The following is a 23,846-nucleotide window of genomic DNA, read 5'->3' on the forward strand; positions in this document are numbered from 1 at the left end:
AATGTTTTATAATACGTTTACATGTTGTGTTTTACTCCTAATCATGGAAGCACAGCAAGTATACCAATTTTATACACACCGATCCATGCGTACGCTGTGTGCCAAACTACCAATGTCATCGAATGATTTTTAAACGTTTCATTATAATAATTGGAGCTAAAAACACACTTTTAAATGGGTGTATCGGGATTATTACGTTTTCTCATTGAAAAGCACCCGGTCTCTCTCACACGCTTTCTTTTGCTCATCAACAAGTGCCCGCTCTTCCAGCACATGCAGCTCGCGCCGGACCCACCTATGGTGATGCAAATGAGCGCGCGCACGGGGAAGCCCATCGCGCTCGGGGATTGGTCCCGACTCTTGGAATACAATTATCTCGGAAAAACCAGACGAGTGAAAGAGAAGAACTTTTTGTCATCCCGCAGGTCTCTTCAGTTTGAGGGAATCGAAGCGCTACAAGTGGTTGTCTGCAACTGAGCCGAGAACCTACTGACAGAAGGAGTGTTTGTTTTTTTAAAACAGCGTAAACGTTTCGAGTTTACTTTTCTCTCCCATGATTGAGGTAATGACCACTTTACACACCAACTCGTAATTTAATCCCTGTGGTTCGAAGCGGGTGTGTCTTCTGTGTTCTTATTAGTTAATTAGTTGATTTGGAACACCTGGTGCGTTCGGCTTCGCCTGTAACAGGCGACAGAGGCTGTGACTTAGTTTACTTATCAATTTTTTAAATTTGATTAATTTTGAACTGTGACACTTTTTTTAAAGTTCCAAACAATGTATAGCATGATGGAACACGAGCTGAAGCCTTCTGGGCAACAACAGCAGCAGCACCAAACGGCCCAGGGCATGTCCCCGGTCACTGGAAACATTGGCAACTCTCACATGGGGTCCAAATCCGTGTGCCCTCCGGGCGGGGACCCAATGGACAAGGTCAAAAGGCCCATGAATGCCTTCATGGTGTGGTCCAGGGGCCAGCGCCGCAAGATGGCCCAGGAGAACCCCAAGATGCACAATTCTGAGATCAGCAAGCGGCTGGGCGCGGAGTGGAAGCTGCTGACAGACGCCGAGAAGCGGCCGTTCATCGACGAAGCCAAGCGCCTCAGGGCAGTGCACATGAAGGATTATCCCGACTACAAGTACAAGCCACGGCGCAAGACCAAGCCCCTGCTCAAGAAGGACAACCAGATGGCAAAGTACCCTCTCTCCGCCGGGAACCTGCTGGCCGCAGCGGCCGCGCAGGGCCAAGGTGGGAGCACCAGAATGGAGAGCTACGGATGGGGCCCGGCGGGAGGTTACGCTGGGATGCAGAACGAGGCCCTCGGCTACACTCAGCAGCTGCACCGCTATGACCTGTCCGCGCTCCAGTATCCCCAGGCCATGACTGCAGCACAGACGTATATGAATGGAGCCAACACCTACAGGTAGACTATGTTCTGTTCCATTCTTCCACATGCTCTTCTTGTAAATGACTCGAGGGACAACATGTAACGTCACATGCTCTTAGACTACACGTAATCCCAGTTTGGGTATTTAAAAAAAAAAAAACTTTTAAATTAAAAGGTTGATGCGTGTACTTGTTTTTCCATTATGCCCGTCAGCTCCACTAAATTGAGCATTTTTCATTCGATTATTTGGTCTATTAAGTATTGTAAGTTTGAAGAGGTCACCCTCGTAAACCTTGGTCTACTTCAACACTTGCTTGAACGTTTGTATTCTGCTTTAAATGGCCTCTATATAAAGTATCATCTGAATGGAAGATTGGATATCAGTCATGATAACCAGGCACTCACTTTCTCGAAGTCAAACAGTGGAAGGCAATAGCTATTGAAGATGACGAATCAATGTTCCAATCATCAAAACAAATTGTTTAATCAAATTAAATTGTATCGGGTATAGGCTACTTTAGGCCTAATTACAATAATACGTTGTGGCTGATATTCTGAAAGCCAAGATCAATTATTAAACCCTTTAACATTTGCTTTTTACTGCGTTGTCAATTGCACTAGGCCTATTTCAATATTTGTTGGCTTTACCTATCCTATTTCGTTATTGTTTTAAAATATCTATTTGACAATTAGAATAATGATCTTTATTTGTTTATCCCATCTAATTAGTTGAGTTACTATAGTTTAGTCAATATTCACATGGGCAAACACTTCAACACACTCACACAAGTGGATCTGATCATCTGTTAGTTGCCAAACTGGATCTGCTGGCCTGTCAGAAATGAAGATTCATTATAACCCGTGTCATGACTCTCGACAACAGTCACCCACCCAGCACAGAGCCATAACTTTTTTTTTTCTTTTTGCAAATTATATTTTTTCAGAAGATGGCTGTTTTTTTGGGATCAGAAATGATAAATCTACTGCACATATTATAATTTAGATTATTTTGCCAAAGGACCTGTGTAGGCCTAAAACCTGTAAGTTAGAACTGTAATTGTAACAATTAATTAAAATATGCTACCTTTTTTGTCTTAAGAACTTTACTCAATATTAAAGGTTATTCGTTTGAGTTTAATGTAGGTTGTTGTTTTCAGGCCTGTGGAATGAGCATGTGAAGAGGCCCACTATGGGAAAGCTTTGTGTGTGTGGTCCTTCACCCTCTAGTCTGCTTCAGTGCCTTCTCCCAGGCCTCTTCTAGAGAAATATAACAAAAGTATACTTTTAAACAACTCCTTTTCAGTCTTACAATATTTAAAAATGTTCTCGCCTGAAGTTTAGTTGGTTTATGGTGAATTCCGATTAGCTGTAGTGAACCTAAAGGAGAATATCTGTCGTTCACTTTACAATGCGCTAGTCATGTTGGTGGCCTAACCAGTCTGGGCCTGCCCTAGCTGTCCCCAGCCCCACGCCCAAGCCCCATGCCTTTTGTAAACAAGGTGAATTCCATCACATGTATAGGGCTCTACCTTCGGGTGACTGGCAGTTCTGTCATGTTGGTCACATCAATCAAGTCTGTTACGCATCATAATCATTTTTATTCAGATGGGTTGGTCTTTCAATCAATATGCCTTTTTATTACAAAACAACTATTGAAAATGAAACCCACTGAACAGCAAATTACACCATATTGAGTTTGAGGCTATTTCAAGGAGGGTGCAATGCTACAGAACCTTCCAGCCGATGAATGCTTTCTAAATTGTTTTTTGTTGCTTGAAAGCCCTTTCAGATTCTTTTATGTAATGAATAGTGCTACTGAAGTTGATATTATTAGGACATTTCAGATGCATAGAATAGTGTAATGGGTTCAATATGCTACAATTCTACCTGAATTGGGTGAGTTCAGTTGCATGGGACAAAAATGGCACACCGTAGCATTTTACACTGTAGCATGTCACACTTTGACATTGCATGGCATAACATTGATATTGTCCAGTCGCTAACTGTACCCGTCTCGCCTCCCCAGCCCCATGTCCTACAGCAGCAGCTCCCAGCAGCCCAGCCCGGTCATGTCCATGGTGAAGCCAGAGCCAGTATCACACTCCCCGACTGGTGGACCTAACCACCACCGCGGGCCTCTCCAAGGGGACCTGAGGGATATGATCAGTATGTACATCCCCGGGGGGGACGGCAATGACCCGGCCGCCCAGAGAGGAGGCTACAGCGTCCAGCAACACTATCTCAGTGGGACCGTTCCCCTCAGTCATATCTAGGGACCGTTGGGGGTAGTGACTGGGACTGATGTTGGGTGTGCCCGGGACACAAGTTAAAAAGCACCCCCGGAACTGAACGCCACAGCCTTAGACACGCTCATTATGGTTCCGTGTTGCATTAAAAACAGCAGTGACTTTATAGGAAAGGTTATTTTTCTACCTCTGCAATTTTAACTAGAATCCCTTCGTCCGTCCCAAGACTGGGTGGTTTGTTCAGTCTCCCATCCACTATTTGGATGGAGACCTGTCCCTTCTCTGTGAACTATGAAGGACTGCTGTATTGTACATACGATCTTTACTTCTCTCCATGATGACAACGTTTGTGTACAATCTTGGTTCAGAAACTCCCAGGCTCTATGTATGTTTCAAGACTATAATGTTCACAACGTTCCATTGTATTCTCCTACTGGCACGGTAGCGTCGGCCCCTTGGGTTGATGGGTAATCATCACGACCTGAACCGACCGGGATGGAGACACGACTTGTCTCTCAAATGGCACCCTATTACCCATCATGCACAAATTAGGATCTAAGCACTATGGGCCCTGGTCAGAAGTAGTGCACTATAAAGGGAATAGGATGCCATTTGGGATGCAGGCACAAAACCCACAATGGAGGGGCCCCACCACAGGAACACAACACACTGGGAACTAGGTTAGCCAATCAAGGTCCTCCAAGGGCCAGTGACATACAAATCACATGACCTGCCACAAGGCTTGAAAAGATTCTGATTCCAGAACAGATCATCTCAAATCAACTAGATGCCTGCTAGTGAAGTGAACTAGATGGAGAAATGCACATAACTTGAATGAAGTGACTTATTATTTTTTTATATGTATGTATGGCCTCTTTGTTATGTGCTCTTGTTTTTAAAGCCAATCCGATCCCATAGGATGACATGGTATAGTCTGTTGTCCAATCTCATGAGTTCACTGAATACAATGGAAAACAGTATGAAATTATTTTAACTCCTGTTTAGTAGACGCAACTGTCCAAACCACATACCAATGCATTTTAATTTAGTTTGAGTATAAAATGTTTAACATAACAGCATGGTTTAAAGTTAACATTACGCCTTGTTCCTGCAATGAGTTTTAATGCACCATATTATTGTTTGTTAGTCAACTATTTTGACCCTTTTTTTTTGTAAATGTTTGGAGTTACGCTGCTGGCAAAGTCCCAAGTTGCTATACTGCTTACTGTTCAAATAGCCTCTGTATTCTGCAGGTTTTAACTTTGTTCATAGAACACGCTTAACTGTTATACAAATGCTGCGTTCCATTTAATTGTTTACTTCAGCTCAAAGTTTTAGCTAGATATTTTTTACCAAATACACTTTAATGTGCTCTAGTTTGGCAACTGTATGGATTTCTACTTTTTAGACATGTTCAACCAAGCACTGTTATGACACTCTGCCCGGGCAACTAACGGAGAATAAAAATGATTTTATTTTACACTACATTTCTCAGTTATCCAACTTGTCATGTTTGTATTTGAGCTGTCAGTTGTCTGCTTGAGGTATTTTCAGATACCGTGTAATATTTTCCTAATAATTATTCTACAAAAGGAGTTGCCATGTTTTCTCAAGTTGCTTGAACAAGACTTAGGGGGTGATGGTGAATGTTCCTTCATTTGACAGCCCCTGCTAACCAACATTTATGATAATTTAGTCTACCAGTGCTGCTTAAAGTTTTTATATATATATATATATATATATATATAGTAAAAAGTGGGTGACCTAGGCTATGAAAGTGGTAGAACCATTCTACCAGATGGATAGAATTGGTCATGTTTTGAGTCTCCTAGTATTGTGCAATCCAAACAGGAACTTGCTTGCATTGAAATGGAAATTAGTACCTAATAACTTTTATAAGTCAAGGTAGGGTTAATTGTAATTTAAAAGAATAACTAAACACGACTGTTTACATTGCAATCCAAGTGTGTTAAACTGAACTTTTACTGTGTTATTTTTTTATTTAGGTCAATCCTGGTTGTGTGTATAGTGAGGGGGAAAAGGCTTGCAACTTTTGATGTGTATAAATATTCTTAAGGCCCTGATACTAAGGTTATTTTTTTTAACTCATGTTCACCTGTGGCAAGGATGACAAGTATTAATAAAAATTACAACTCTGGTCTACAAATATATTTCTTGGAACATTAAGCCATGACTTATTTTCTAAGCTATATAACATTGTGTTCACTGACCTTTGGAAATGCACTTTTGTAGGCCTATTCCTTTTTTTGTCTTTTTTTTTTGCAATTTAGTGTTTTCACAAAGAACGCACCATAGGCTATTCTATATGGGAAATGTCTGACACAATAGATTTACATTGTGCCAGTTAGCAGATTATCCACGTCAGATTGAGAGGTCGATTCAAAAAAGGTTTTGATGTGGGAATCATTTGGAGACGGATTTATAATTCGATTGAGATGGCCTATTTGTCGGGCAAAGTTCAGAAAGAAATGGCATAATACAGGCTTAAATAAATTCAAGTGCGGGATACTAATCCAATAGATAAAGCAAGCCAATAGACCTACGTTTTTATGCTTTTGTTATAAAGGTGACTAATGTTTTACAACACATTTTTCATTTGCTCCTATTCAGCTATGGCAGCTCAGCTGTTTGAGTTATACCTCATCTGTCCGCGGAAATCATTACACAAAATAACAATCGCAGGCCTGACATCACGCGCTCAATCAAAACGAGCTGGGTTTACTTTAAACAGTGGCACCACAGGTGGACACCGTTATGCTTAGGGATGCTTAAAATAAAACTTTCGAGGGAGTCAGACAAAAAGTTTTGGGAGATGGTAGAACAGAGGCGTCCGGGGTGCAGGAGAGGCGCGAGGAGAGGGGGGAGTGCTGCAGAGTGATTTAGGGTCGATCGTTTACTTCTTCTTTTAAAACCCCCTCCCTTCCCTCTCCTGAGATAAAGCGGGTGGCTGGCCCGCTCGTAATTGTCCGTTTCGGAGGCACATTGTCAGTAGCTTTTGAGCTCGCAGGTGCACATAGTAAAGCCGCGGAGTCTTCGCAGACTCCCCCAGAGAGCTTTGTTCCCTTTCTCTCGCTCCCCCGCGGAGCAGAAAATTAGCGTTGCATTCGGGGGGCTTCGTCGCCCCTTTTTCTCCGGCTCAGGCTTAACCCTTTCACCGCCTGTCGCAATTCTCATGGAAATTGAAGAGCCTGCGCAGGCTAATCGCAGAGTAGATGGGAGAGTAGCTAGGAGAAGAGATGAGTGGAGTGCGTTGAAGGGGGGAGTAAGCCCTACACTACCCCCTCTCGCTCGCTCTCTCTCAATTCAATTTAAGGGGCTTTATTGGCATGGGAAACATTTGTTTACATTGCCAAAGCAAGTGAAATAGATAAAATTTACAGTAAACATTACACTCACAAAAGTTCCAAAATAATAGCATTTCAAATGTCATATGTCTATATACAGTGTTGTAATGATGTGCGAATAGTTAAAGTACAAAAGGTAAAATAAATAAACATAAATATAGGTTGTATTTACAATGGTGTTTGTTCTTCACTGGTTGCCCTTTTCTTGTGGAAACAGATCCCAAATATTGCAGCTGTGATGGCACACTGTGGTATTTCACCCAATGGATATGGGAGTTTATAAAAATTGGATTTGTTTTCGAATTCTTTGTGGGTCTGTGTAATCTGAGTGAAATATGTGTCTCTAATATGGTCATACATTTGGCAGGAGGTTAGGAAGTGCAGCTCAGTTTCCACCTCATTTTGTGGGCAGCGTGCACATAGCCTGTCTTCTCTTGAGAGCCAGGTCTGCCTACGGCGGCCTTTCTCAATAGCAAGGATATGCTCATTGAGTCTGTACATAGTCAAAGATTTCCTTAATTTTGGGTCAGTCACAGTGGTCAGGTATTCTGCCACTGTGTACTCTCTGTTTAGGGCCTAATAGCATTCTAGTTTGCGCAGTTATTTTTTGCAAATTCTTTCCAATATGTCAAGTAATTATCTTTTTGTTTGGTTGGGTCTAATTGTGTTGCTGTCCTGGGGCTCTGTGGGGTTTGTTTGTGTTTGTGAACAGAGCCCCAGGACCAGCTTGCTTAGGGGGCTCTTCTCCAGGTTAATTTCTCTGTAGGTGAAGGCTTTGTTATGGAAGGTTTGGGAATCGCTTCCTTTTAGGTGGTTGTAGAATTGAAGGGATCTTTTCTGGATTTTGATAATTAGCGAGTTGTCATTATTTGGTGTTTTTACGTCTCTCTCTCTCTCTCTCTCTCTCTCTCCTTCTCTCTATGACAATCTGACATTCAGGAGCCAGCTCTACCAACATGGCCTGTCGTTTCCCTGGCAATTTAGGGCTGTGAAACTGGACAAGAAGCACGTAAATTGGCCGCCACTACACTAGCCCCGGCCCATAACCACATGCACACCTCGGAATATTAATTTGCTCCGAGCATTTGGATAGTTGAAAAACATGGTTTATTCCAAAATAAGAAAGATAAAGAGAAACGTTAATAAATTGTGTGTGGAGAGAACATTTTGGTGCTCCAATTCTTTGACATGAGTGGTGGAACTGTATAGCTATAGGACTTTTTAAATTGTCACATATGGGCCTATACGTTTGACATTACTTTAGTGATCTATAGCCTATAATTGGACAAAGTCCTTTTAAAGTGCCCCTGTATGGCAGAAGTTTGTGCACCCTGTGCATTCAGATGGGGGTTGGTTTTGGTGAGGTTGTGGTAAGGGTCGTGTTGGGGTGGTGTGTATTTAGGAAGGAGGATTTCTGGTAGAATTCATCCAATCTCTTAGCAAAGGGCAGTGAGGCTTCAATAAGTGGTTGCCATGGATTTGGTGAGCCGGGGCTAAACAAGTGCGTGGGAGATGCTGGTGGTGTGACTTTTAAAGAATTACGAGAAGTTGTAGTCAACAGAAGCAAACAACAGTCTCCTCTATGACTCAGGTGGTCGGGTACAAATACCCTCAGTTATTTTTTTATCTGCAAGTTGACATTTGCCTTAAGCAAGTTGTTGTCTGGTGCAGTCTGACACATTTCCTCCTCATATAATGATTTAGCCCCAAATAGATGGTTTGTAAGATGTTTAGTATTATGTAAGATGTTCAGTAGATGTTCATGTTCAGTAAACTGTCAACAACATTTCAACTAACTTTCCTCTTATCCTAGGATCCTAACCCTAAACGCTTGCTGTTATGTCATTTATCCTTTTAGTTATCCTAATGAACGCGCAGCAACTGGCCTCACTGAGTCCCTCTAAATGTGTCAGTGAGCAGCACTCAAAAGTAGGAGATTGCGGGTTATCTAAAGAGAAAGAGAAACCCTATTTCTATTTCGTAAGCACTGCTATAGGAAGCCTCACCACATCAAACGTTGTCATGGAAACTTCTCGTGCGTATTATTTACCTGCATTCCTTGGGGAGCCAAGAAACCACTCCTCTCTCGCACGCAGAGCAGGCCAGAGCGCACCCTTTCTGCAACCGCGCCCGCTCTGCGCGCACACACAGTTTACCTAGGACTAGGCAAGGATTTGAGCGTCACAGAAAAGTAATGCTATAAATTAAAGTTACCACATCCAATAGTAATTGCACAACTTCTTACGTCTTGTTTTATGCGTGTTTTTATGTGGACTTTAATTGACCAAAACCACTATTTGAGGTTTATGCAGAAGCTTATTTGGACAATAAAAGTGGCTATATGTTGGGCAACAGTATCCCAACTAGACACAACCCCTCACACATATTATGAACATAGAATGTGCCCATTTTAAATAAGATATATAGTTTTAATAGATATGGGCCTAACAACTGCGGTATAGAGGCCTATCAATGGTCATGGAGAGGTTAACTACAGAAATACAGGTAAAAAAAAAAACCTTAAGCCCACAGCCCATCAACGTCTGACTGTGTGACTGCCAACCAACCACTCCCTTCTCCACAGGTCGTTGAAAGACCAGCTCGTTGCGTTGTTTGCTCGCAGGTGAGCAAGTGGGTGGGTGTCTGTTTCTGGCGCGGCGCAGCGCCGCTCCGGTCGGCTACCATGTAGGAGAGAGCGAACAGCTGCAATGTCAGTGAACACCGGGTCCGCCGCATTTTTCACTCACCCTCACCCGCTCGCAGCGGAACACCCCGAGTCACAGAGTAGCTCGGGGAGGGAGAGAGGAGGGAGGCAACCGGAAACCCTGATCAGTGATTAATTCGTAATAATATGCAGTTTTGTGACGTACATCCGTATAACTTCTATGGGTACTTGTCTGCCCTGTCAGGTCTATAATTAGTGGAGGAGATTTTGTAGCAATGACGACTGACATGATATCCAATAGATTTGACCATATAAATGGGTGACATATTCCTCCAAAAGTCTTGTTTTGTCAGGGCATGGGGGTCATGTGCTCAAACAGAAAAAAAAGGGCACACACATTTTTTTTCTTCCGCCAACCGCTGTCACAGATTTGTTGAGCAATTACTACAAGAGGGGAAATCAGCACAATCCGATGAGTAAAGTATTTTGCTAAACTATTTTGAAGTGGAATAAATGCTGCACTTGTTAACAACGACCAACACAATTCCAGTCATAATAGAGGATTGTAAGAAATACTGTATCCTACCATGACTAATATCTAACCCAACTCCATTTGTTGCAACTATCATGTATCCCGGTGGTTGTCAAACCGTTTGACCTGGAACCCCCAAAAAGAAGCCGTAGGCCTATAAAACTTGCGAACACCCGCGCACACATATGCGCTCACAATTGCTGCATTTAGTCTGACATTACAGCCATAAACGGTGACGCATTTTCAAAACGCAAGATAGGCTACAGAAATAAACTGCGTTCTACGCCTGCATTTGGAGCTGAAAGTAATCCATGTTAGCATCCGACATCAACTAGGGATATATGATGTCACTACTCTGGAGTCCAGAGCAAGCACGATCATTCTACCTACTTGTTGTAGTGGGGTTACAGGATCGGATGGAAACGCATGTTCTGTCTGCACCACGCCATCACTTTGGAGGGCAGGCCTACTCGCACAGTGCTACTTGCCAGCCGGGAAGCCCTGTTCTTCCTCACAAATATCGTAATAAATTCGCCAGAATATGTTACTTCTCCATCCCATAATATTAAAGGCAGTGCGATGTTACAGCAGTTTATCTTTTGACATCGCCAGTAGCCACCCAAACTAGGCCTATCTGAAATATGAAAATGATCAATCAAATCGCCAGGTAGCCATATTGTTCTGGTGAAGATGAGTGAGTAGTAGATTTCTAAACTGTATTTTATATGGATAATACATTTAGGCCTACTCTGATTTTGCCCGGCAAAACTGGAAGAAATTAAACAAGTTATTTCTGGTAACTAATCTGGATATGACGAGTCAATCAAGACGAGACACTCTTTGGTTCTGAATCATAGATGATCATTTAACGACGACTTGCGGGCAGTGGGTTGAGAACAATTAAAAAAACAACACTGGGGAATGATATCACCACCAAAAAGGGCCCTTTGGAGACTGTAAGAGCAAAGGGGCACGTGCTCTGCACAGGTAGAGCCTATCGGTGCACGTGCATGTCCAGGGGTTTGGGTAGAGCTATTCAGAGTCGGCAAGAAGATTAAGTGCAATTTGAGTCAAAGTTACACAGGTATCTTCACTTTTCCATGGTTACACAATACACAATACACACCATCTTGCAAAATGGAGTCTAAAGAAAGGTCAGCCAACATCATCATCATCAGTGATTGTGAAAGTGAAATACAGGTCTGGATGAACCAGCCCAACAAGATAATATGTTAACACAGTGACAGTTTTCTCTGTGGTAGGGAGGTATGTTTGTGTTCCCTTCCTCCCACAACTCTCAACAGTTGCTGTTGAAGACGCCACCCTTCCCTGCCAGCCAAAATCTCTGCTGATTTGTCATGTGTGTGTGTGGAGGAGGCCTACTTGCTGGGCTAGCATAGTAGTATTTAGTGCTGCTTGGTTTGCTGCATCGAGTTAATTCAAGGAACTCAGAAACGATAAGACAAGACCGTCTGTGAGTCTGGCTCCAGTCTGCAGTCAAACATCACATGTCATCATCCCTCCTTGTCTCAGGAGTTTCAAACAGCTTCACACTCACAGTCAAGATGAATGAGATGGATGATTTCGTTAAAGGTCATGAACCTTTGCTTCTACATTGATAAGTTTGCTCATAAAGTTACTGGTCCCCTCCCCCATGTCAAACACTTGGTATCAGGAGGCGGAATTATTAAGGGGATAAGGTGACATCACCCTAACTCTCAAATTATTATAATACTTTTTTTGTATTTTACCCCTTTTTCTCCCCAATTTCGATCTTGTCTCCCAGTCCCTGACGCTGAAAAACATCCCCACAGCATGATGCTGCCACCACCGTGCTTCACCGTAGGGATGGTGCCAGGTTTCCTCCTGATGTGACACTTGGCATTCAAGCCAAAGAGTTCAATCTTGTTTTTTTCAGACCAGAGATTCTTGTTTCTCATGGCTGAAAGTCCTTTAGGTGCCTTTTGGCAAACTCCAAGCGGGCTGTCATATGCCTTTTACTGAGGAGTGGCTTCCGTCTGGCCACTCTACCATAAAGGCCTGATTGGTGGAGTGCTGCATAGATGGTTGTCCTTCTGGAAGGTTCTCCCATCTCCACAGAGGAACTCTGGAGCTCTGTCAGAGTGACCATCAGGTTCTTGGTTACCTCCCTGACCAAGGCCCTTCTCCCCCAAAAGCCAGCTAGGAAGAGTCTTGGTGGTTCCAAACTTCTTCCATTTAAGAATGATGGAGGCCACTGGGTTGTTGGGGACCTTCAATGGTGCTGAATTTGTTTGGTACCCTTCCCCAGATCTGTGCCTTGACACAATCCTGTCTCGGAGCTCTACAGACAATTCCTTCGACCTCATGGCTTGGTTTTTGCTCTGACATGCACTGTCAACTCCAACAGTTGACAGTGCATGTCAGAGCAAAAACCAAGCCTTTGAACCTCATTCAATCAATTGAATTTACCACATGTGGACTCCAATCAAGTTGTAGAAACATCTCAAGGATGATCAATGGAAACAGGATGCATCTGAGCTCAATTTAGAGTCTCATAGCAAAGGGTCTGAATACTTATGTAAATAAGGTATTTCTGGGGGGTTTTCTTCTTTTTATATACATTTGCAAAAAAAAAGTTTTTTGAAAACCTGTTTTTACTTTGTCATTATGGGGTATTGTGTGTAGATTGAGGATGGAAAAAATTATTTAATCAATTTTAGAATAAGACTAACGTAACAAAATATGGAAAAAGTCAAGTGGTCTGAATACTTTCCAAATGCACTGTATATTTGATGGGATGTATAGACTTTATGGACAGTATGTAGATATACTACATATTCTATCTGTAGAATACATGGATAGAATAGCATATGTACAGCAATAGTTGAATAGGATGGACTTGACTAGAATACAGTATATACATATAAAATGGGTAAAACAGTATGTAAACATTATTAAAGTGACCAGTGTTCCATTATTAAAGTGACCAGTGTTCCATTATTAAAGTGACCAGGGTTACATGCTGATGACACTGTCATGTACTCTATTGCTTCAACGGCTGACCAAGCATTATCACTATTGGAGACATATTTTAAGATATTACAAGGGTCTTTTATACAGCTGAAACTTGTTTTAAATGCAAAGAAAACACATTTTATGATTTTTAATAGTTTCAAAAAGTTGGTTGAAAATACACTTGCACTTACAAGCTTAGATGGTTCTCGAATTAATCAGGTCTCTGCATATAGATACTTAGGGATATGGTTGGATGATAAACTGTCTTTTAAAATGCATATTGACGAACTTTGTAAACGGCTAAAAATCAAGCTAGGCTTCCTCTATAGAAACAGGACATGTTTGTCCTCTACAAATAGAAGACAAATTGTGCAAGCTACTTTTATGTATGTTATAGATTATGGGGATATTATTTACATGCATGCTACGGCATCAACACTTAAATCACTGGATGCTACTTATCATTGCACACTTAGGTTTATTACAGGTGCTAGCTACAGAACTCATCACTGTGTTTTATATCAAAATGTGGGTTGGACTTCGCTGTCCGTGAGACGAGAACAACATGCTCTCGTGTTTGTCTATAAAGCACTTCTGAATAAACTACCTTCTTATTTATCATCACTCATCAATATTAGAATTATAATTCCTAAAACCAGGTCTCAAGCATGAGGCCCATGTGATTTCCACAGAGTTGGGTATGGCTGCCTTTTCCTGTTACACTCCTTGCCTATGGAATAGCCTGCAGACTAAACTTAAACTTCAGACTCTTGTCCCCCTTGCCCATTTTAAATATTTATTGGAGGATTTTTATTTTTGTATTGCTTGTAACTGTTTCGGGTAATGCAAGTTTTTGTGCTGTTAGGGGAATAACCTATGTGTAAATGTAATCTGCTGCTGTTTTTTTTGGTGTTATCTGTGATTGTTTTGTATGTCTTGTGTAGTGTCTTAATCATTGTACCTAAACTGTATGTGTAAACATGTATACGCAGGGCCCAGCTGTAAAAGAGCCCTTGGTCTCAGTCTGTGTTCCTTGTTGAAATAAAGGTATAATAATAATAATAATTAAAAGTGACCAGTCAGACGCAGTTGTGAAGTCAACACATCAGTCAGTGCTGCTGTGAACCGCATCACAACAGACATGCCAAACGGAAGATGTATAAAAATATTTGATACAATTTCAATGTTGTTTGAGTTGCTTTGTGTATCACCAAGTTTGCTTGAGATGATTTTACTGCAACACTGCTCACTGCATCCAAGTTGCTTGACATAGGCGTTTCAAAGAGCTGTCAGTCAAGACGAGCTCATGAATATACCCTCCCCATCCACTCAGCCTGTCTTTCAAACTTTTTCTCCAATTTTAAGCATTTCTATCCAAAACAAATATTATGGGTGATATTTTAGTCACTCAAAAGGCAATTTTACATAGAAATCAGAATGACGGTTCATGACCTATATGGATGGATATGTTGAAATATATAATCGTATGATTGCGATGAAATCTAGTAGCCAACCACTATGTAAAAAAATCACCTGTTGAGTGTGTGGTTTGAGATATTTGCTGACTTAAATACTAAATGAACTACTGGTATACCATCTGTGATTTAACAAGCGTCACTAATGTTATTTATTATTTGATAATAACCAACCAAAAACTACAAGTTGGCAAACATCATGATGTTGTGTCCTATTCTCAACTCTCTGTTAAGACCATGGGTGGTATGTATACACACAGTTTCCCAGGTAGTGTAGGTCTGAGTCACACACACACACACACACACACACACACACACACACACACACACACACACACACACACACACACACACACACACACACACACACACACACACACACACACACACACACACACACAGCAATGACAGATGGGACACATTAGACATGGGTATAATGCTGCTAATAGAGGAAATGTTTGTCAAGGGAGTGACAGGTAACCTTAAAGAGCTAGTAGAGACAAGCCCTGAGGTAGACAGGTCTGAGAGAGATAACCTTAAAGGCTAGTAGAGACAAGCCCTGAGGTAGACAGGTCTGAGAGAGATAACCTTAAAGAGCTAGTAGAGGGCAAGCTCTGAGGTAGACAGGTCTGAGAGAGATAACCTTAAAGAGCTAGTAGAGACAAGCCCTAAGGTAGACAGGTCTGAGAGAGATAACCTTAAAGAGCTAGTAGAGACAAGCTCTGAGGTAGACAGGTCTGAGAGAGATAACCTTAAAGAGCTAGTAGAGACAAGCCCTAAGGTAGACAGGTCTGAGAGAGATAACCTTAAAGAGCTAGTAGAGACAAGCCCTGAGGTAGACAGGTCTGAGAGAGATAACCTTAAAGAGCTAGCAGAGGACAAGCCCTGAGGTAGACAGGTCTGAGAGAGGTAGCCTTAAAGACCTAGTAAATCAAGTCAAACCAAATAGTAGAGACAGGCCCTGAGGTAGACAGATCTGAGAGAGGTAGCCTTAAAGAGCTAGTAAATCAAGTCAAACCAAATAGTTGAGACAGGCCCTGAGGTAGACAGGTATGAGAGAGAGCGAGAGAAAGAGGGAGAGACATAGAGAGAGAGTTAACCTTAATGAGGTAGTAGAGACATGCCGGTCCTGTTCTAAATTGGTTTAGGACCTATTTTACCGGTCGAGAGATTTTTGTCACTCTTGGTGAACATAACTCAGAGAAAATACATATCACATGTGGCATTCCACAGGATTACATTTTGGGTCCGGTACTGTTCAGTTTATATGTTACCTGTTGGCAGTGTTATCAGAAAGGACAGCATTGATTTTCACTGCTATGCAGACGATACACAACTTTACATTTCTGTGTCACCAGAGGATTTTAGCTCAACTGGTAAATTATTAGACAGTATTAGTGATTCCTCCAGCTAAATCAAGACAAGACCGAGGTACTCTTTGTTGGAGCAAAGCACAGAGAGAGAATCTAGCCGCACCTTTTAATTCATGGGCAATAAAGATAAAACACCAGGTAAAAAAAACCTAGATGTTATTTTAGATTCAGAACTACATTTTCAATCACACATTAGGAATGTGACCAAAATAGCTTTTTACCACCTGAGGAACATTGCCAAAGTGCGTCTCTTTCTCTCTCAGGCTGATACAGAGACTCATCCATGCTTTTATTACAAGCAGGTTTGACTAATGTAATGCTCTCTTGTCTGGTCTACCCAAAAAAGCCATTGGTCAACTGCATAACATACAGAATGCTGCAGCACAGGTACTGACCAAGACCACACGGAGAGCATTTTTCACATTTTTAGTAATTTAGCAGAGCGACTTACAGTAGTGAATGCATACATTTCATACATTTTTTTCTCCGTACTGGTCCCCCAGTACGGAGAAAACACCATACTCTACCAACTGAGCCACACAGGACCATGAGCACACATTACACCGGTTTTAAGGTCTCTGCACTGGCTGCCTGGGAGTTTTAAAATTAATTTAAAGATTCTTCTATTGGTTTTTAAATCAATTCACGATTGTGCACCCCAATACATGTCAGACATGCTTTTAAGTTATGTACCCAGTAGGTCCCTCAGGTCCTCTGGCACTGGCCTCTTACCTACCCCAAAGCCTTGGACCAAGAGGCATGGAGAGGCAGCCTTTAGTTATTATGCCCCCAGCCTCTGGAATAGCCTGCTAGAGAATCTGAGGGGGGCTGAAGCTGTGGACATATTTAAAAGAGATCTTAAAACACATCATTTTATCTTTGCTTTTCCTTAGGGTGCTTTTTAGTTGTTCAGTTTATGTCATTCTTTAGTTTTTAATCTTATCTTTGTTGTGTAGTAAATAGTTCAGCTTTTATTTTTATTAATTGCTTCATGTAAAGCACACTGTTTGGCATTCCATGTCTGAAATGTGCTGCATAAATAAAGCTTGATTTGATTTGATGCCCTAAGGTAGACCGGTCTGAGAGAGAGAGCGAGAGAGAGGGAGGGAGAGGTAACATTGATGAGCTAGTAGAGACACGTCCTGAGGTAGACAGGTCTGAGAGAGAGAGAGAAACCTACCAAAAGTAGTGTGGAAACTTAGCAAAAAATAATTAGGCAACAACAAATTCAATCCCTTTTAGACAACTTCCTGGACAAAATGTTCCACTGTAATAGTGAAGGTGTAAACTTGGCAGTAGAAAACCTAAACAGTATATTTGAACTTTCAGCTTCCCTATCAAATCTAAAAATTTCAAACAGAAAACCAAAGAAAATTAACAACAATGACAAATGGTTTGATGAAAAATGCAAAAATCCAAGAAAGAAATTGAGAAACCTATCTAATCAAAAACATAGAGACACAGAAAACCTGAGCCTACACCTTCACTATGGTGAATCACTAAAGCAATATAGAAATACATTACGGAAAAAGAAGGAACAGCACATCAGAAGTCAGCTCAATGTAAGTGAAAAATCCATAGAATCTAACCACATCTGGGAAAATTGGAAAACTCTAAACAAACAACAACACGAAGAGTTATCTATCCAAAATAGAGATGTATGGGTAAACCACTTCTCCAATCTTTTTGGCTCTATAACAAAGAACAAAGAACAAAAACATATACATGATCAAATACAAATCTTAGAATCAACTATTAAAGACTACCAGAACCCACTGGATTCTCCAATTACATTGAATGAACTACAGGACACAATACAAAGCCTCCAACCCAAAAAGGCCTGTGGTGTTGATGGTATCCTCAATAAAATGATAAAATATACAGACCACAAATTCCAATTGGCTATACTTAAACTCTTTAACATCATCCTTGGCCCTGGATTCTTGCCCAATATTTGGAACCAAGGACTGATCACCCCAATCCACAAAAGTGAAGACAAATTTGACCCCAATAACTACCGTGGGATACGTGTCAACAGCAACCTTGCGAAAATCCTCTGCATTATCATTAACAGAAGATTCATACGTTTCCTCAGTGAAAACAATGTACTGAGCAAATGTCAAATTGTCTTTTTACCAAATTATCGTGAGACAGACCACGTATTCACCCTGCACACCCTAAGTGACAAAGAAACAGACCAAAACAAAGGCAAAGTCTTTTCATGCTTTGTTGATGTCAAAAAAGCTTGACTCAATTTGGCGTGAGGGTCTGCTATACAAATTGATATAAAGTGGTGTTGAAAAACATATGACATTATATAATCCATGTACACAAACAAGTGTGCGGTTAAAATGGGCAAAAACACATATTTCTTCCCACAGGGTCGCGGGGTGATAGAGGGATGCAGCTTAAGCCCCACCCTCTTCAACATATATATCAACGAATTGGCGAGGGCACTAGAACAGTCTGCAGCACCCGGCCTCACCCTACTAGAATCTGAAGTCAAATGTCTACTGTTTGCTGATGATCTGGTGCTTCTGTCCCCAACCAAGGAGGGTGTATAGCAGCGCCTAGATCTTCTGCACAGATTCTGTCAGACCTGGGCCCTGACAGCAAATCTCAGTAAGACAAAATAATGGTGTTCCAAAAAAGGTCCAGTTGCCAGGACCACAAATACAAATTCTATCTAGACACCGTTACCTTAGAGCACACAAAAAACTATAGATACCTCGGCCTAAACATCAGCGCCACAGGTAACTTCCACAAAGCTGTGATCGAGCTGAGAGACAAGGCAAGAGGGCCTTCTATGCCATCAAAAGGAACATAAAATTCGACATACCAATTAGATCTGGCAAAAAATACTTGAATCAGTTATAGAACCCATTGCTCTTTATGGTTGTGAGGTCTGGGGTCCGCTCACCAACCAAGAACATACAAAATGGGACAAACACCAAATTGAGACTCTGCATGCAGAATTCCCATGCCTCAACTGGCTCGTCGGGATCCCATACCTCAACCGGCTCGTCGGGCTTCCATACCTCAGCCGGCTCGTCGGGATCTGGTCCTCGGGACCATCCCTCTGGTCGGCGTCCTGCAGCTGGAGCCGCACGTCAGGGAGGGGGTACTGTCACGTCTACTCCCGCTCCTCCTCTCTGGCGCTCGTTGTTGGCAGTTTAGTCATACCTGCCACCATCGTTACGTGCACCTGCGCTTCAGGAGACTCACCTGGACTCCATTACCTTTACTGTTTTATTTCTTTACCTACCTATTGTTCACCTAATACCTTTTTTGCACTATTGGTTAGAGCCTGTAAGTAAGCATTTCACTGTAAGGTCTACACCTGTTGTATTCGGCGCACGTGACAAATAAACTTTGATTTGATCACCTTCCTGATTTCCTCCCCTATAGCTGTCACTCTCTTTGATTCTTTTGGAACTTCTGTGAGTGTAATGTTTACTGTTCATTTTTATTGTTTCACATTTGTTTATCCACTTGCTTTGGCAATGTTAACATATGTTTCCCATGCCAAGAAAGCCCTTGAATTGAATTGAGAGGGGGGGAGAAAGAGGAGAATGGTTGGTGGAGACAAGCTATTTTTTGTTTTAGTGCATTCATATGTTTTTGTTTGCGTGTGTTCATACTGAAACACTGATGGTGCAAACCTACATTTTTATGATTATAGGATAAACAAGGGAGAGGAAAATGTTGCTACACTTGATCTTAATCCTGTGACTAAACCATTGGAAGAGATGAATGGGCTTTACTCTTATCAGCTAGCTAAGGCATTCACCAAAACACCCCCGCTGATGTGGGGCAATGGTCTGTTCTGCCAGAGATAGCGTCATCCACAGATGGCCAGATGGGAAATGCAGGCCTAGCGATCAGCAGGTAGATAAAGATAGGCCGACGCAGTGTGTGTATGTGAACCATAGACAAGTCTCAAGCACAGTGGAATGAAGCTGTCAGACCCCCCAAGATGAATCCATCTAACAGCTGGGACGGCCTAACGAAGTTGAAGCTTGGCATCTCCACCATTCAGCTGCACAATCACAATCAGATATGCCTGCCGTGGCCCTCTCTCTCTCTCTTTCAATGAAAAGATCATTTTATTTTCTAATTTTCTCCAAACTCTTGTTCTTAAATGCCTCTGTCGATCTCCCTCCTGCTTCTGCTACTCTTTGGCATGCTACAGCCAGCGTTTCTCTCTCTTTCCAAGACACCCATTTCTCTACTCTATTTCCCCTCGTGTGGCTTGGCTCCTCCTTTCTCTCTCTCTCTCTCTCTCTCTCTTTCATTCTGTAATAGAAAGACAGGAATAAAGTAGGTAAGTGAGTGATACGCAAAGCATGTGGGAAACTGATGAGAAAAGGGATGAAGAGAGAAAGAAGTACTTTGCTGAGAGCGCGAGGGAGAGAGAAATGGGAGAGCGAGATAAGGAGAGAGAGGGAGAGTGTAAACATATGTTTCCCATGTCAATAAAGCCCTTTGAATTGAGAGAGATTCAGTATAAGTGATCACAACTGTTTTGGTGTGGAGTAGCTTACTGTAGAAATAGTGTATTTCACAGATAATCCTCCTCAACAACCCCTCTGTCAAGTTGAATTCACTGTTGGAAAACGTCCATCTCAAAAAAGTGAGTTTTGGGTTGGTTTTTAAAAAACCTCTGTTGTCCTAAATTTGATCAGTATTGTGGGACTTTTTGGTTGCCGGGGTTCTTGATGATGTCAGTGTGATGGAGGACAGAGAGTCAGGGGGCTGTTGGAACCACACACAGACACAGGGGGTCAGTTGGAGGGTGGGTAATTTGCTGTCAGGGACTGGAAAAAAGAGAGGGAGGAAGAGAGAGAAGGGGGGAGGTCAATTCAATGGGAGGGTAAAGTGAAAAGAAGGCGATTGATGGACAGACAGATTAAAATGTTATGGTAAAGAGGGCATGAGAAAAAGAGCGTAGGTGACATCACAAGAGAAAGGGAGAAACTTAATAATAAAGTTTGCGGGGAAAAAAATTGTAAGAGAGTATAAGTAGAGACAAATTCATCTATATAACATTTATTACTCACCGATTAAAAGCTAAAAAGTAGTGAGTCTAGGCATCAACAGAGAACAAGATCTTCACGCCTCTACTTTGAGACAACTAAGATTATGTATGTAATAATGGGTGAAAGTTTGTCTCCATCTACTGGTGACACTAGATCCTTTTAAAAATGTTTAACCTTTAACTAGGCAAGTCAGTTAAGAACAAATTCTTATTTACAATGACGGCCAAACCCGGACGACGCTGGGCCAATTGTCTGCCGCCTTATGGGACTTCCAATCACGACCGGATGTGATGCAGCCTGGGTTTTAGATAAATATCCTTCTAGATATAAGACCCACAACGACAGACACGCTGGAGCAGTCCCAACAAAAACAAAACATATTTTATTAAATGTTCACATTTAAAATCAACTTTCTTACCATCTTCAGAACCGTAGCACTGGCATGCACCCCGCAAGCAGCACCATAACATGATCAGAAGTTCAATCTCAACAGGTAAACTGAAACTATACAGAGAAGTTGGACTTCAACATCACACTACAACACTCCCACATTTCTGCTCCCAGTTTTAATCTGAATCAAATTTGAATTATTTAACTACTGATCCTACTGACAAAGAAACAAACAGAAAAAACGGAAAAGGTGCAACTGCATTTTGGACTAATAACCGTTTGGTTCAGTACAGTTCTTTTGATCGCTTGCTGACGTCCCCCTGAGGGAACTGGCCTAAGATAGGCGTCTAGGGACAACTTCAGCCAAGACCTCTTTGCTCGCACTCAAGCCACAAAGCGCAAACTACCTAACCTTTCTAAAGAAAATCTAACATTTTCCTCACACATACTGACAGAATTTCACAGTGTACCTCTCTATTGCTTGACCCCTTGATTACAGCTATTGGCCAACTTCCTGGTTGTGTTCTAGAATGTTCTCATTCTAGAGTCTGTTCCGAGAACAACCCATGTAATATAACTGGAACAGTGGAATGCATTGTTGGGGAGGTATAATCAGATTGCATTGAGTGTGTCGGCACTTCCATCTAGTAGAATCCGTGTTTAAGATGGACTAACAAGAGGATTACGACTTCCTTCCCTGAGCTAAAACACTGATACAAAACCTAGGAGATTTCTCTGTGAACAATTCTAACTTCTAACTGGGTAAAAGCTTGGTTTGGGTAGTGGGAATAGAAGTTGATTTGGTCCACGGCTAGGCTATAGTAGGGGACTGCAGAGTCTTCGTATTGGGTAAATGACACCCCATATATAGTGCACTAGTAGAGTCCAAAGTAGTGCACTATATAGGGAATGGGGTGTTACTTTCGACAAGAGCCAATAGTCCTGTCAACAGTAGTGAACTACATAGGTATAGGGTGCCATTTTAGATCCATACACACTTGTCTATATAATCTCTCTGTCATTGTCTGCATCTTGAATGGCACCCTAGTCTTTATATAGTGCGCTACTTCAAAACTAGGTTCCCATTACAGACTGCCTTAGTGTCCAGTCTACTCCATCTTCTTCTTCAGTGTGGAGCTGCTGTTCCAGTAGTACAGGAGCTGGGCAGCAATGAGGCCGTTACAGGAAGAGGATATGACATAGGTCAGGGCCATCAGGGAGTCACCTGTTTCCTGTTTACAGAGAGAAACCAGGAAGAAGAGTTTATGTTGGATTAGGACAGGATCACACACACAGACTGAGTCCCAAACTGCACCCTTTTCGCTTTAGAGTGCACTCCTTATGACCAGGGCCCATATACATATTTGGGACGCATATACACACTCTGACATACAGTGGACACATTTTATAGAGGTTGTTTTACTTGGCCCCTCACCTTGATAGAACCCAGATTGGAAATAACCCAGGTAATTTGACCACCAATGTAAAGCCTATGGCCAGAAACCTTGGTGCCTTCTTTGACCCTGACCTAAACCTCGAGCTGAGTGTAAAGAAGACTACTTTTCCCTTTAGTGTACACTCATTTTGACCAGGGACAATAGAGCTGTGGTCAAAAGGAGCACACTATAGGGAACAGGGTTCCATTTAGGACGCACACACGCACGCACACACACACACACAAAGCCGCTCAGGATAAGTGAATCTTCGAAATGACTCAAATGTAAATGTAACGTAAAACCTATTCACAAATACCTGTATTGAGGTGAATATACGAGCCAGGGAGCCAGCGAACAGCAGAAACACAGTGATGGCAGACAGCTGTCCTGTGTGTCCGTTCCCATAGTTAGTCACTACCTGGATCAGCTGTAATGACAGGGAGAAATACACATTATCACATAGTAACACAATAACATTATATTAAATGGTGATAATACCTGAGAAACAGGTGTTTGGAGGATATATTGGCACGGTGCTCTTAGGCCCGAGATGAAGTCCAATAGATCCTCCAAACACAGACTTTTATACAACGGGTTACCAACATATTCACCGTTACCAACAGTTTTAACCAATCAGCATTCAGGATTAGACCCACCCGTTATATAAATTATATAACATGTTGTTTTTTATAGATTTATTTTGGCGTAATTTCTACAGTTGAACAATTTAAAAGTGCAAAGAAACCCTAGTAGCCTGTTAAGCTAATATTACACTCCTGTGCCAGAGAGCAAACAACTGGTACCCAGGCTAGAGGAATGTTAGCTGAACAGACTGGTACCCAGGCTAGAGGAATGTTAGCTGAACAGACTGGTACCCAGGCTAGAGGAATGTTAGCTGAACAGACTGGTACCCAGGCTAGAGGAATGTTAGCTGAACAGA

The 23,846-nt window shown here is 41.9% G+C and overlaps 2 protein-coding genes across 2 annotated transcripts in view; one reads left to right on the top strand and one right to left on the bottom strand.

The window, feature by feature from the left end:
* Window positions 1–395: 395 nt before the first annotated feature.
* Window positions 396–5,792, top strand: LOC106577904 (transcription factor Sox-19b-like). The gene is made up of 3 exons (XM_014156344.2): window positions 396–562; window positions 769–1,424; window positions 3,415–5,792. Exons 1-3 carry the CDS (start codon window positions 554–556, stop codon window positions 3,659–3,661), a joined length of 912 nt encoding a protein of 303 aa, XP_014011819.1. The 5' UTR covers window positions 396–553; the 3' UTR covers window positions 3,662–5,792.
* A 15,647-nt stretch (window positions 5,793–21,439) lies between these two features.
* Window positions 21,440–23,846, bottom strand: part of LOC106577903 (mannose-P-dolichol utilization defect 1 protein-like) — a 5,656-nt gene continuing 3,249 nt past the window's right edge. The window contains exons 6-7 of the mRNA XM_014156343.2: window positions 23,223–23,333; window positions 21,440–22,702 (exon numbers count right to left, since the gene is read on the bottom strand). Coding sequence (XP_014011818.1) covers window positions 22,580–22,702; window positions 23,223–23,333 — 234 coding nt within the window. The 3' untranslated portion in view covers window positions 21,440–22,579. The remainder of the gene's footprint in view (window positions 22,703–23,222; window positions 23,334–23,846) is intronic.

The sequence above is a fragment of the Salmo salar genome, chromosome ssa18 (genome assembly GCF_905237065.1).
Source record: "Salmo salar chromosome ssa18, Ssal_v3.1, whole genome shotgun sequence".
Taxonomy (NCBI): Eukaryota; Metazoa; Chordata; class Actinopteri; order Salmoniformes; family Salmonidae; genus Salmo; species Salmo salar.

Excerpts from the sequence above, each read along its gene's own strand:
- LOC106577904 (XM_014156344.2), top strand. Across the intron at positions 1,425-3,414 it reads AATGGAGCCAACACCTACAG|CCCCATGTCCTACAGCAGCA; the intron begins GTAGACTATGTT and ends TCGCCTCCCCAG.